This window comes from Panicum virgatum, chromosome 2N (assembly GCF_016808335.1).
Source record: "Panicum virgatum strain AP13 chromosome 2N, P.virgatum_v5, whole genome shotgun sequence".
Lineage (NCBI taxonomy): Eukaryota > Viridiplantae > Streptophyta > Magnoliopsida > Poales > Poaceae > Panicum > Panicum virgatum.
In genome coordinates, this window is record NC_053146.1 from 10,776,223 (window position 1) to 10,789,013 (window position 12,791).

At 49.6% G+C, this 12,791-nt stretch overlaps 1 protein-coding gene across 1 annotated transcript; it reads right to left on the minus strand.

Annotated features, from left to right (window-relative positions):
* Positions 1–7,095: 7,095 nt before the first annotated feature.
* On the minus strand, positions 7,096–7,521 carry LOC120662381 (UDP-glycosyltransferase 76C3-like). Its single transcript, XM_039941541.1, has one exon. The coding sequence runs from the start codon at positions 7,519–7,521 to the stop codon at positions 7,096–7,098; it is 426 nt and encodes a 141-aa protein (XP_039797475.1).
* Between the last annotated feature and the right edge of the window lie 5,270 nt (positions 7,522–12,791).

Consider the following 12,791-nt stretch of genomic DNA (forward strand, 5'->3'; position numbering starts at 1 on the left):
CGAGGTGGCGTCGAAGAAGTCCAAGGGCAAGGCTAAAAAAGAGAAGGTGGGGACTTCTGGCGAAGGTGGCGGGGGTGGTGGTCGGGGTCGCGGAAGGGGGAGGAAACCTTCGAGCTCGAAGGCTTCGGTTGCGAGGGCTGAGAGCGCTAAGAGGAAGGCGCGAGACGAGGAGGTTTCTTCGGGAGATAGTGGTACGCCCTTCTTTATGAAAGAGCTCATGGGGACGGTGGGCGGGGAGATTGTAGTTCCCGAAGGGAGGCTTTTTAGATCCCGTTATGATCTTAGCGATGAGTACGGGACCATGCTTTTTGGTTCCGGTCATCGGGTTGAGGTGGCGAGGGCACTGATTAACCTTTATTGTCCCCACGAAGGTATAACAAAATGCCGGAGGATCCAGAGTCTCGTTAAGACTGGCGCCAAGCCTTCGGACCTTCCGAAGCCGGCTGAGTCGAGACCCACAGGGCCTGCGGCCGGTGCTCCGAAGGCTCCGGCGCCGGTGTCGGCGGTCGCCATTCCTACCCCTTCGGCTGGCATCGAGGAGGGGGAGGTTTTAGTTGGTGAGACGCTACTCTCTCTTAGGTGCGGGGATATCCCGGGTGGGTCCTCGGCTCCACCTGCGGACAAAGAGCTGGAGATGCTGGAGGGGTTGAACTTCGACGAACCCGGTAAGCTTCGTTATTTTGTTTTGCGTGGGCACTTGGTTTGTTTGAGACCTGAGGGCCCCCTTTTTGTTGTCTTTGCAGTTGTGTCTGCGTCGATGCAGCAGCTTTTGGCCGTGATGCACGGGCCTGGCACGACCGGGATTCTCCCTCCTGAAAAGGGTAAGGCGGGGCCTGATTGCATTTAGCTTTTGTTCAATTTTTGGTGTCCCCGAAGGTGATTTTGTGTTTGATTCAGAGTTTAATGCAGGCGTGGCAGAAACATCCACCTCCGATGCTGCCTTCATCATTGCTGACTTGAGCAAGAAGCTTGCCAGGCCAGCCGTATTTTGATGCAGAAGGCCAAGGCGGATGCGGACCTTCGGGTCAAGAGTGCCACTGAGAGATTGAGTCTAGCGGACAAACTGCGGCGGGCTGAGGCGGAGGTTCTCGCTCTGAAGGACGAAAACAAGCAAATGAAGGCCAAGTGTTCGAAGCTAGAGGCAACTGCTTCGGACAATGAGAGGGTTCTAGAGAGCCTTCGGAAGACTGTGGAGAGGGACGCGAATGAGAAGGCTGCCCTTAAGGGAAGGATCACCGAATTGGAGAAGGTTCACGCTAAAGTGGGTGAGCTCGAGCAAGTCTTCGCTAAGGTCGCTTCGTGAGCCGAGGTAGTGTACCAAGAGTACAAGAAGGCTCTTGCTGCTCTCGGAGCAGAGCCTCTGCCTTTGCCTGAGCCAGCCGAGGGTTCTCAGGTTTTCCTAAAGCTTCTGGACTGGTTGCTGTCGGAGTTTGAGGGGCTCGGGGAGGTGATGAGCGTTGCGAACGATAACGCGGCGTCTGTCTCCTTCGAGGGGCTTGTAGGGAACCTTCTCCGCACTGGCGCCGTCGACCTCTCTAAGCTCGAAGGGGGCTTTCAGTACGTCCCCTACGAGAGTTTGTCCGAAGAGGTTAACAAGATACATGATGTCAAGATTGCATACTTCGAGCGTTTATGGGAACCTTCGGGCAAGGTCGCTGTTCGGACCCTTGCGGCTGCTACGACAGGGGTAAGCTTTTCTTTTGGCTGGCTCTGCATTTTTTGGTTTTTTGCTTTCCTGTGGTAAAATTTTGTTATTTGTGCAGGAATTAAATCCTGATCAACCTTCTGGGGTCGGTGGTACGCCCAAGGCCAGCAGGTCTCCTTCGGGACGCGACGCGGACGGATCGCCGAGGGCTCAGGTGTAAAGATTAGCTTGTAGGGATTTGTTTTGGGGGCTTTAGAATTTGTTTGTAAATATTCCCATGCTGCAGGACGCTAACAACGCTAAGGTATTGATGAGCTGGGAGGCTTTCAGCCTTGCTCGTCCCGGATGCAGCGTTGCAGAATACTTATGCTGGTCCGATCGTGATTCATTGTAACCTCTTTTTCTTTTTCGTCCGAATGTGACCTTCGCGACGCTTCTCGACGTGTATGTTATTCTCGCGATTGCCTTTCCCGGGGCTTCTTATTGCGCGTCCTTCGGGCTTCCTCTGTGTGTGCATCCTTCGAGATGCCTTTCTGCGGGCATCCTTCGAGATGACTTTTTGAATGCATCCTTCGAGGTGTTTTGATGTGTACATCCGTCGAGGTGCCTTGTTATGTGCATCCTTCGAGGTGCTGTGTTTTGTGCATCCTTTGAGGTGCTTTACGCATGTGCATACTTCGGGGTGTTTTGATGTGTGTGTCCGTCGAGGTGCCTTGTTATATGCATCCTTCGAGGTGCTGTGTTTTGTGCATCCTCCGAGTTGCCTTGTTGTGTGCATCCTTCGGGGTGCTCTATTTTGTGCGTCCTTCGAGGTGACTTGTTGTGGGTTGTGCGAGGGGTCAAGAAAAACGTCTCCCCCCTTTCTGGTATATTCCTCCCGGAGGTTTGTTAGGTGATGTAGGACTGGGCGACACGCGGGAATTTTGTTTTTGGAGAAAAACGTCTCCCCCCTTGCCAGCGTGTTGTCCCAGGGGATCTTTTCGGAGGTTGCTTTTTGCAGGGGCAAATTCCCTTCGGTAAAAATTGGTCAGCTTTTGTTGGATGCTGGACGTGTCCTTCGAGAAGTAAGTTGTTGTCGTCCGAGGTGACGCTCGTTAGGGTTGTGTTTCTTGGAAAAACGTCTCCCCCCTTCCTAACGAGTCGTCGCCCGGAGGCAGTCTATGAAATAAAAAAGGGGGTTTCTTTCTTAGTGGAACCTCGATAGATAGTTTGTTTAATAACGAGGCAACGCGCGGAAATTTTGTATTTTGGGGAAAAATGTCTCCCCCCTTTCTTGTGCGCTGTTGTCTTCGAGGGGTTTTGTTCTTTTTGTTTAGGGTAGATTGAGTGATTGGTGCCGAGGGTTCAGATGGAAAAACGTCTCCCCCCTTTCTGGCATCGATCTTTCGAATTCTTCCGAGGGTATTTTTGGTTTGGACCTTTTGAAAGGTCGAGGCCCCTTGGCGTGTGTTTTGCACTTTTTATTTCTTTTGTGCCGAAGGTTTTTTGGTTCGGACCTTTTGAAAGGTCGAAGCCCCTTGGCGTTCGTTTTGCACTTATGGTGCCTTTTGTGCCGAAGGTTGTTTGGTTCGGACCTTTTGAAAGGTCGAAGCCCCTTGGCGTTTGTTTTGCACGTATTGTGCCTTTTGTGCCGAAGGTTTTTTTGTTCGGACTTTTTGAAAGGTCGAAGCCCCTTGGCGTTCGTTTTGCACGTATTGTGCCTTTTGTGCTGAAGGTTTTTTGGTTCGGACCTTTTGAAATGTCGAAGCCCCTTGGCGTTCGTTTTGCACTTATTGTGCCTTTTGTGCCGAAGGTTTTTTGGTTCGGACCTTTTGAAAGGTCGAAGCCCCTTGGCGTTCGTTTTGCACTTATTGTACCTTTTGTGCCGAAAGTTGTTTGGTTCGAACCTTTTGAAAGGTCGAAGCCCCTTGGCGTTCGTTTTGCACTTATTGTACCTTTTGTGCCGAAGGTTTTTTGGTTCGGACTTTTTGAAAGGTCGAAGCCCCTTGGCGTTCGTTTGATAAGTATGCAAAGTTTGCGGATTCTGCATACTTTGCTAACTTACTGTTTTATGCAACATGTAGATGCTGGCCGAAGCTTGCCATTTGGGCTGCTTGGGTGAAGGTGATACTTTGTTTGGGGGAAATTCATTGCATTGAGATAGTTTACAATGGGTCCGCCTCGTCAAAAACCTCACCTCCGGTGTGGAGTTTCCCCCTGTGAGGAAAAGAGTACGGCCCTTTTACAATGTAAAAAGAACTGAAAATATCTGCGAAGGTCCGCAATCGCTTATAGTTTTGCGATGCGGCCTTTTTACATACTTATATGTATTACTTTTTAAGGCTGCCTGCATTCCAAGGATGCTGCAGCTCATTGCCTTCGGCGTCGGACAGGTGATATGACCCTAGCCTGTTGCTCTTGATTACTAGGAATGGCCCTTCCCATTTTGAGTGGAGCTTGCCGGAGGTTTCGGTGTTTGGCTTTCTTTTTAGGACCCAGTCCCCGACTGTGATGTTCTTTTTCACGACCTTTTTGTCTCTCCACTTCGTGGTTTCTTGTTGATACTTCACAAGGTTCTCCGAAGCTTGAAGGATATCTAGTTCCATAAGATCCTTGTCGATCGATGGTATGGCCTCAACTTGGTGAGTCACCCTTAGGCTTCAGTTTTTAAGCTCCTCTGGTGTGATTGCTTCGGCACCATAGAGTAGCCTGAATGGTGTGAACTTCGTTGTTCTTGATTATGAAGTGTTGTGGGACCAGATGACCTTCGGTAGTTCATCTGCCCATTTGCCCTTTTTCTGATCGAACAGACATTTTTTGATGCTGCCGAAGATGATGCCGTTGGCTCTTTCGACGGCCCCATTTGATTGCGGGTGGTAAACCGAAGCAAAGATTGCCTTTGTGCCCACACTGTGACAGAACTCTCTGAAGAGTTGTGAATCAAACTGTTTGTCGTTATCGACGGTGATTTCCCGTGGGACCCCAAACCTGCAGATGATGTTTTGCCAGAAGAATTTTCTAATTATTTGTGATGTGATGTTGATTAGGGGCTTGGCTTCGATCCACTTTGTGAAGTACTCGACAGCAACTGCTGCGTACTTGTAATTGCCTTGAGCGGTGGGTAAGGGTCCAACGAGATCAATTCCCCATCTTTGCAGGGGCCAGGTCGGAGGTATTAGCTGGGTTGGCTCCAAAGGTTTTGAGGACTTCGGGCCCATCATTTTGCATGCTTGGCATGTCTTGACTATGTGCTGGGCGTCTGTTGACGTTCACTAACGCCCCCCCGATTTGTATACCGCAAGCGCACGGTTCGTGGTAGCTTTTCCCTTAGAGTATTCCCCCAAGGTTTATCAATCCGTGGATCGACAATGAACTTACTAGGGTTTTCCATCTAATCTAACGGATCTATCCTAACATGAAGCATTAATTGCATATAAAAGGTAAACCTTTGATAGATATGAGTGATATACGAAGGTTGATCTCATCCATGAACATCGGTAAGGATAAAGCATGACCGAAGGCATGACTAAACCTATCACATGCATTCTAGTTGTAGTTCTAGCTAAACGAGTAAGCTCAACATGCATCTCATCCAAAGCCTCTTTAAATCAAAACCTCCAAACCAATCCCTCGATACCCAACCTACTCTGTGGAGACGGCCTGTCACGACGCCCCCCTTTTCAACGGGATACCCTGAAGCAAGTCGAACCCCCTTTGGGTAGATCCGGTATGAACGCCTAGCCACCATAGCTACAAGAACACCCCATGCAATCTATCTCGAGAATAGATCTAGGAATAAGTGCACCCAAAACAAGAACGAAATCGAAAGAGGAGAGACATGATCGCTAAATAGATCGGATGACATGAAGACATTACTCACATAATAGATTCGTTTGGATCGCCACCACCGCGTATACACCATTGACGACTCCAACTAGCTCATGAACTCCACCATGACACAACCACGCAGGGAGGCCATGGCGGCTAGGGATGGCTTAAGCCATCTCCTAAACAACTTCGAAGACTTGCGACGACCGTCGTCTCCCTCCGGTCTTGGCCCTAGGTTTTCGTCGAGTTCTGGTTGGATGGATGCCCCAAGTTGAATAAGGTGCGAGCTATTTATAAGCCGAGGAAGCCACCGGTCGAAGGGGAAGGCAAACCGCCTCAGAAAAGGGCTGGGCCGGCCGGCCCCATGGGCCTAGGCCGGCCGGCCTACCCCTTTTCGGGCTCGCCTCGGTCTCATTTTTGGCGTGTAGACTCCTCGCATCTTCTAGAGTTTCTGTCCTTCACGATTGCACCCATTTGGACATTGTTATCTTGGAGATATCTTCGAGGAAAGGATAGGATATGGAATCCTTCCTTAAATCTTCATTTGCTTTACTTAATCCTGAAGTATCTTGATCTCATCTTCGTGGGCTTGGTCCTTTGGGCTCTTTTGGAGGATGGATGTGCATGAATGGGCTTCGAATCAACATAGGCTTTGGTCCTCCCTTTGGGCTTTGGCCTTCGTCTTTCTTCGTGTTAGCGCTCGATCACGGGCCTCGTCATTTCATGCTCCAAAATAGGCCAAAAACATGCAAAAACGAAGTTGCTCCAAAATATATGTGCATATGTGAAAATGACCAATAATTAGGCCGGGGTTAGGACGGTTAGTGATTTTGATATTAAATTCATGTCATTATCAAGGATAAACAAGGGATAAAAGGGGTACTTAAGGAGCGCCAACATTCCCCCATGCTTAAACCTTGCTCGTCCTCGAGGAAGTACAGGAACTTTGCTTATAAAGAAATCAGCGTTGCCCATCAATGTCCTCTCTGCACTTAGTCATACATAACAAGACATATTGCTCTCTCAAGTATTTAGCATTTAAGTTCATGTTGTGACCGGCTACTTTTTCATTATGGAAGATAGACTAGCAATTAAAGAACAAGCCACAATAATAAATAAATGCAATGCTCTCAAACTTAAGCGAACTTCAAACATTTACCTTGTTTCATCGTGAAGAGTTTTTAAAAGAATGCATATCAAACATAAGCGAGGTTCTTCTTGCAAAAGATCATGGAAATACTCATCTCATCAAGTCGCTAAAGCCTACATTAGATTGTTTTCAACCTATTCTACTCATATATAAAAGTGGAAGGCTTATGTGGAGCTTGGTAGGTAAAAACAATTCTAGCAAAACATTATACTTGGAAGGTCTTTAAGCTTGTGTTTTTGAGCGACCATTCGTCACTTTCGGGCACCCGAAGGTGAGCTCCCTGGCCTGGGCGATCTCGGGAGCGACCGTCGCTCTTCGGGTATGCTCGCCTTCCTTCGTTGGAGCCCTGCAAACGAGTTAGGGAGCATTTCCGAGGGTGGAAGCCTATCCGAAGGTCCAATCCCCAACAGGTCCCTCACCCGCAGCGGCGGCAGCTCCGGCACCGGCGTGTCCAGGTTTGACTCTGGAGCACGTACAGGCCGAAACGCCGAGTTCAGATCAGAATTTTAAACTTAATCTTGACGGAACGGGCGACCCGCTGCACGGCGAGGACGTTGCCGTCGATGAAGAGGCACGCGGCGGCCCCGGCCTCCTCGTCACCGCCCGCGAGCATCGCGGACACCAGGGCGGCCCGCACGGGCGCGGGCGATGCCTCCATGGCGGTGTTCATGGCGAGGATGACGTCGATGATCCGGCCCGCGGCGGCGACGTCGGCGGGCATGCCGTCGGGGACCTCGACGAAGCAGAACTCCGGGTGGCGCGTGGGGTGCAGCGCGTTGAAGCGCGTGTGGAGGACGGTGACGGCGAGGCCCCGCGCGTGGGGCGCGCCGGCCAGGTGCATCATCGGGTCGATGTGGCCCTGGAACGGCAGCGGGAACACCAGCGCGCGCCGTCGCCGAGGCTCCCGGCCCCCGGCCATCGCCGTGTGTGCCGCGTCCATGCTTGGCCGGGGAGCGCCGCTGCCCACTGAGCTCCTGCTCGATCCGCGCAGACAGAGGCTGGGCTGCTGGAGTAGAGTACCAATCAGAAGATGTAATGGAAATCAAATCATTGGAGGCAGCTTAGCTTCATGCGTGTGTCCTGTAGTGGGGTACTCACTCCGTATGCGTCGCAACAGACTTGTCCTGGAGAAAATGGTGCGTCCGCTTCGCGCCAACGGCAGTTCGTTTCGCGTCACTGGTGACGTCACGGCTCCCATTTACTCGTCCAACCGCCGCTGTAAAGCCTGTAACTGGTCAGGGATGGCAGGATGGGGCTCTGAAAAACTGAAGCATCGTAAGCAGGGATGGCAGCAGGTCGGGTCGGGATGAAGTGTCTCAGCACCTAAAACCAAAACCCGAAACTAAAATCCGAACCAACCCTGAATTTCTATTCGGATGAGAATTCATACCTAAAACTAAAACTTGTAGATACTCGGAACCAGACGGATAATCCGAAACCCGAATAATCTAACGCACGCAGAGTACAACGCGACCTCGAGCACAAGACCACCGCTGACGGTGGCGGTGGTGCCATAGAACCCTGTGCCCAGGTCCGTGGCGATGGGGCCCGTGTTAGCACGGAAGGCCGGCGCATCGTCGAGGAGCAGGCACACCCGCTTTGTCTCCTCCTCGGCGGCGGCGCCGCGCTCCTCCTCTGGTGCCGCCGCCGCTCCCAGCCGCCATGCACGAGACGAGGCCATGGCGGCAAACCCGACGGCGCTAGCGCCACCGTCCCTCCTTCCATGATGCCCCTCATCCCCGCGTGTGGCGTCAGGTGATGTGTCGCCGCATCCGCGAGTGTGTCCAGCCTGCTAGCATACTATGCCACGCTCAACGTCTCCCTGGCCTACTTCGCTCGCACAGTGTGGTGTCACACCCGATTTTAAGAACAAAACTGAATGCATAACTATATATATGCCAGGATCAAGTTTCATACATACAGTGACTTCATCAGTGAATAATCAGCAACAGTATCACGAAAAGAGAGAACAGTTAAAAGACTATCAGAGTTAATAGCTTATCCTGGAAATGGAGGCTCCAAACTTCACAGACAATCGACTGGGGGTTGCGTACGCCTAGAATTCATCATCATCTTCAGCAGACTTCACACCTCCTTCTTCTGAGCAGCGGTTAGCAAGGGTGAGTACACTTATGGTTGGTACTTAGCAAGGCCACAGAAATAACCAGAATGTGATTTAAATCCATCTTTATTTAAAATTAATCATGTGAGGATCCAGGCCGCTCTTGACCGTGAGCACGGCTGATATATCAGTTTTAAACACTCTGCAGAAGTTGTACACTTTACCCACAAGTCGCATAAAAGTTCAGAAGAACTTTGGACCCAACCATGCTGTGCTAGCTAGGCACAATACCACACTTTCGAGGTGTGATAGCATAGGGACGCTACGAGGCCTTTACAAAGATTTTCTAATAAGAAGTAGTCCGCTAAAGTTTCCGGAACAGTAGTAGAGCATAAACCTCCTTAATGGGCATAGTGTCTTAGCAAAGCCCACTTCCCAAGAGGACTGGGTTATACCCCATCTACTGCCACCCCTCTTGACCTTTCGGTAAGACCACTTCAAACTAGAGTCTCTAATTAATCAGCCAAGACCAGAGCTATATGGTTCTTGTAGTTGTACTGTTTTTCTGGGTGGTTCCCCATGTTCCAATTAATTCATAGTATTCTTGTAATAAAGCATAGGTAGAAGGATGGTTAGGGACACTTGCCTTTTTCCAACGAAAAGCTACAATTACTGCTCTTCTACTCTTGCTCACTTGGAACTCTTGATCTTCAAGCTTCGAACAGCGATTCTTCTACTCGAAGCAATCAACGAGCAACCATGCAAAGAAAACAATAAATACAACTAAGAACAGTACACCAAAACAAAAGCAAGGCTTTAAAAGAGCACACTAAAGGATAGGGCTCGCTGCTACGGTCACGAGAGCGCAAGAAACACGGAAAACGGAGCTACAGTTGAAAAGAAACAGCTACCCGAAGATTTGTGTTATAAAAGAAAACAAAAGAACTATAGGTTTTATTTATTTTACTTAGAAAACAAATGTGAAGGACATTTCAAAGAAATATCCTGAATTATAGTTAAGTCATATTTTATTAATATTTACAAAAGCAAAGTAGAACTTAGCAAATTTTATTTATAATTGTCTATGCATAAATTACACTAATTAAACAATTAACTAGAAAGAAACTTGTGAGAGCATCTAAGCGCATAGCTTTATGATTGTGGTAAACTAAACAAACTAATATTAGAAAAACACATGTACGTTGGTATTTATGCATATTAACGTCAATTATGAAAAACCGAGATAAGCATCTAATTAGCTTTTAATTAGAAAAGCTAGATGAGAGGATATTATTCAAATTAAATCTATATTTAATTTTAAAACCAAAACTACGGCACAACGTCACTACTAAATGATAGCTTAGCCTATTAGAAGACTAACGCATCAAGAACGGGTTAAAACGGATCTAAAAACGTGGAATCTATGCATAAAACAAGGCTGTAGGGATCTATTTGTGATTCACTATAGATTTCAGGGGCTAGCAGATGAATTACGCAAGGCACGTACAATAGTGCTCGCGAAAAGATTAAAGGTTGGGGTCAGATCTGCAAAAGAACATGGCTTGGGCTGGATTGAAAAGATGCATTAAATCTAGGGGGTTTTCTACAGATTTTGCAAGACACAAGAGAAACTAAGAAAATTACATCTTTCTTCAAGGGCCAAACTGGAAAGAACTCAGAATAGAGCCCTCATGGCGGACGGAGCTCCTGGGTCCCCTGGGAACTTTTCCTTGCCGGAGTTCGGGCGGCCTAGGGGCTTGGGCGAGCAGGGGAAAATGGAGAGGAGATCGTCACGGGGGTGTGCACACCTACGGCGGAGAGAGCCAGAATCGCCCGGAATCTTGCCGGCGGCGGCAGCGGCTGTGAAGCTTCTCCATGGCGGCGGCGTTCCGGAGATTGAGGGCTCAAGGAGACCGGTGGAACGGATTCTGTCACACCCCAAAACGTGGAGCACGCAGAGAGCTGGCACGCGCGTATCACGGCGTGCCGCGTGTCGGCTTCGCCGGCGTCTAACCTCGTTCCACGCATCGGCCATCGTCGTTCCCCGCGCTGTGCTCGCCCTTATCCGCGACCTCGCCGTCGACCTTATCCTCCCCATGGCCGCGTTCCCCATCTCCCCATCTTCTTCCTCGCGCATGAGCCGAGCAGAGCTGCCCCGCCGCCGGCGCCCCGACCAACCTCGGCCGCTACTCCTCGATTCTGCTCGCCCACGGCCTCCTCACCTTGCCCTCTGTCTCCCCCGCCCCTTACCGGACTCGATTGAGCCCAACCCCGGCCGGAATCGACCCCGTACCCGGCCGACCTCCATTCACGCCGCCGCGAGAAGCTCCGCTGCCAGCCGCGATTCGTCGTCTCCGGTGAACCCCTCCTCGATTCCTCGCACGGGGAGCTTCTGCCCCTTCTCCTCCATCGATTTGGGTGCTCACCCGTCCCCTTCCCTCGCCGTGCAGTGCCGCCGGCGCCGCTCGCCGCCGCCCGCTGTCGCGCCACCTCCCCGTCGCTTCTCCTCACCGTCCGCTTGTGGGGTGAGCTTTGCCTCGCCCTAGAACACGCTGGGCGTGCGCCCCCAGCCCCTCTCCGGCCCCGCCTCACTGGCGCCGTCTTGCGCCGGCGCCGCCGTCGCCGTGCGCGACGTGCGCGCATGCACGCGACGCACCACGCGTGCCGCGGTTAAGGCCCGGCCTTGCCTTGACCTGGCCTGGGTGGGGCGCCTGCTCAGTGGGGCCTGCCTGTCAGCGTCTGGGCCGGCTCTGCTAGGTGCGCTTAGCGTTTTCAAGCATGTTTATTTTTGCAGCGATTTTGTAAAATCCATAGAAATTCGTGTATAGCTCAGAAAAATGTGAAACTTATTTTGTTGGATTCATCTAGCTTAGGTCTACTCAAGAAAAATATTGTTTTGCATGTTACTTTGATGTAGATTTATCTATAGTTTTATATTGAAAAAGTGATTAAAATGCTTATTTATTTGTGTATTGCTCTAAAAATTCCAAACCAAATTTTGTTAGACTCCTTGTGAAGTATAGTTTCCAATGGTACAACTTTCTCATATGTTGCTTTGCTGTTTGTTAAAGTTTTAGTGTGTTTCCATTTGTTCTGTCCGAAAATGGTTTAAGGTAGAACTTTTTGCTGGAAAGTGATAAAATGGTGAAACCAGTTTTGTTAGCTTTTTTTCATGCCTAGTATCTATGATAATTTTATTGGATTTGTTTAGCTTTGTTGTCATGCCTTTTCTGATTTACTTGTTTAGAGTGGCTGAAAATTGATCTATTTATGATTAGTTATAGGAAAATGCTTTTGCTGCAAAACCAATTTTCATGAGTTCCTGGTGATGTCCTCTGCATGCTAAATTTAAAATGAGATTTATGCTTGTTGTGTAAGTTCATTTCTTAATTCTTGCATCTCATTCATGCATTCTAGTGACCGACCCGTCGGAGATCGAACTCGTGGAGCCCACCGAGTCCGTTGAGCCCGAGCCCGGAGTCCCGTTCGCGGTCGAGCCCGAAGTTAACCAAGGCAAGCAGGTAAGCATATTCCTTGCACCTATCTAATCTGATTTAGTTTAGCTAGTCCACTTGGGTATTGTTGGGCTATATATGTATAGTATGTATTGCATTTTGGTACCTACTCTCTTGAATTACCCTTCCTTGAATTGTTATCCATGTTCTTGTCACTTGTTACTCAATGAACTACTTAATTTGACTAGATGCTTAGCCCTGCTTAGAATACTTATATCGGTTGCTAGGAAAGATGTTTTGGAGTATCACACTTGTCTGTTATCCTTGTTGCACTAGTTCGGTTTGGTTGTAAGGGTTTGGTAGTACCGAGATTCGAACGGAATGGTAGGGCCTAGAGAATGTTGTCACATGGGCATAGTCCGGTTGGATTGTTTAAGGACCGCCCATGGATGCCATCGACTTTGAGCAACTTTTCGTGCTACCACATATCCGATATAATGGTACGGATGAGCCAATTACCTCCTTTGACTTGATCATTGATGTGCAGTCCTAGATACATGGCCAAGGGCTATGCAGGGAGGCTTAGGGGTGTCTCCGGTGGACCTATGTGTAGGAAAGTTTAGAGGTGTCTCCGGTGGACCTAAGTTACTCCACGCGTAAGCTAGGTGTGAA

Excerpts from the sequence above, each read along its gene's own strand:
- LOC120662381 (XM_039941541.1), bottom strand. The coding sequence starts at position 7,521 with ATGGCCGGGGGCCGGGAGCCTCGGCGACGGCGCGCGCTGGTGTTCCCG.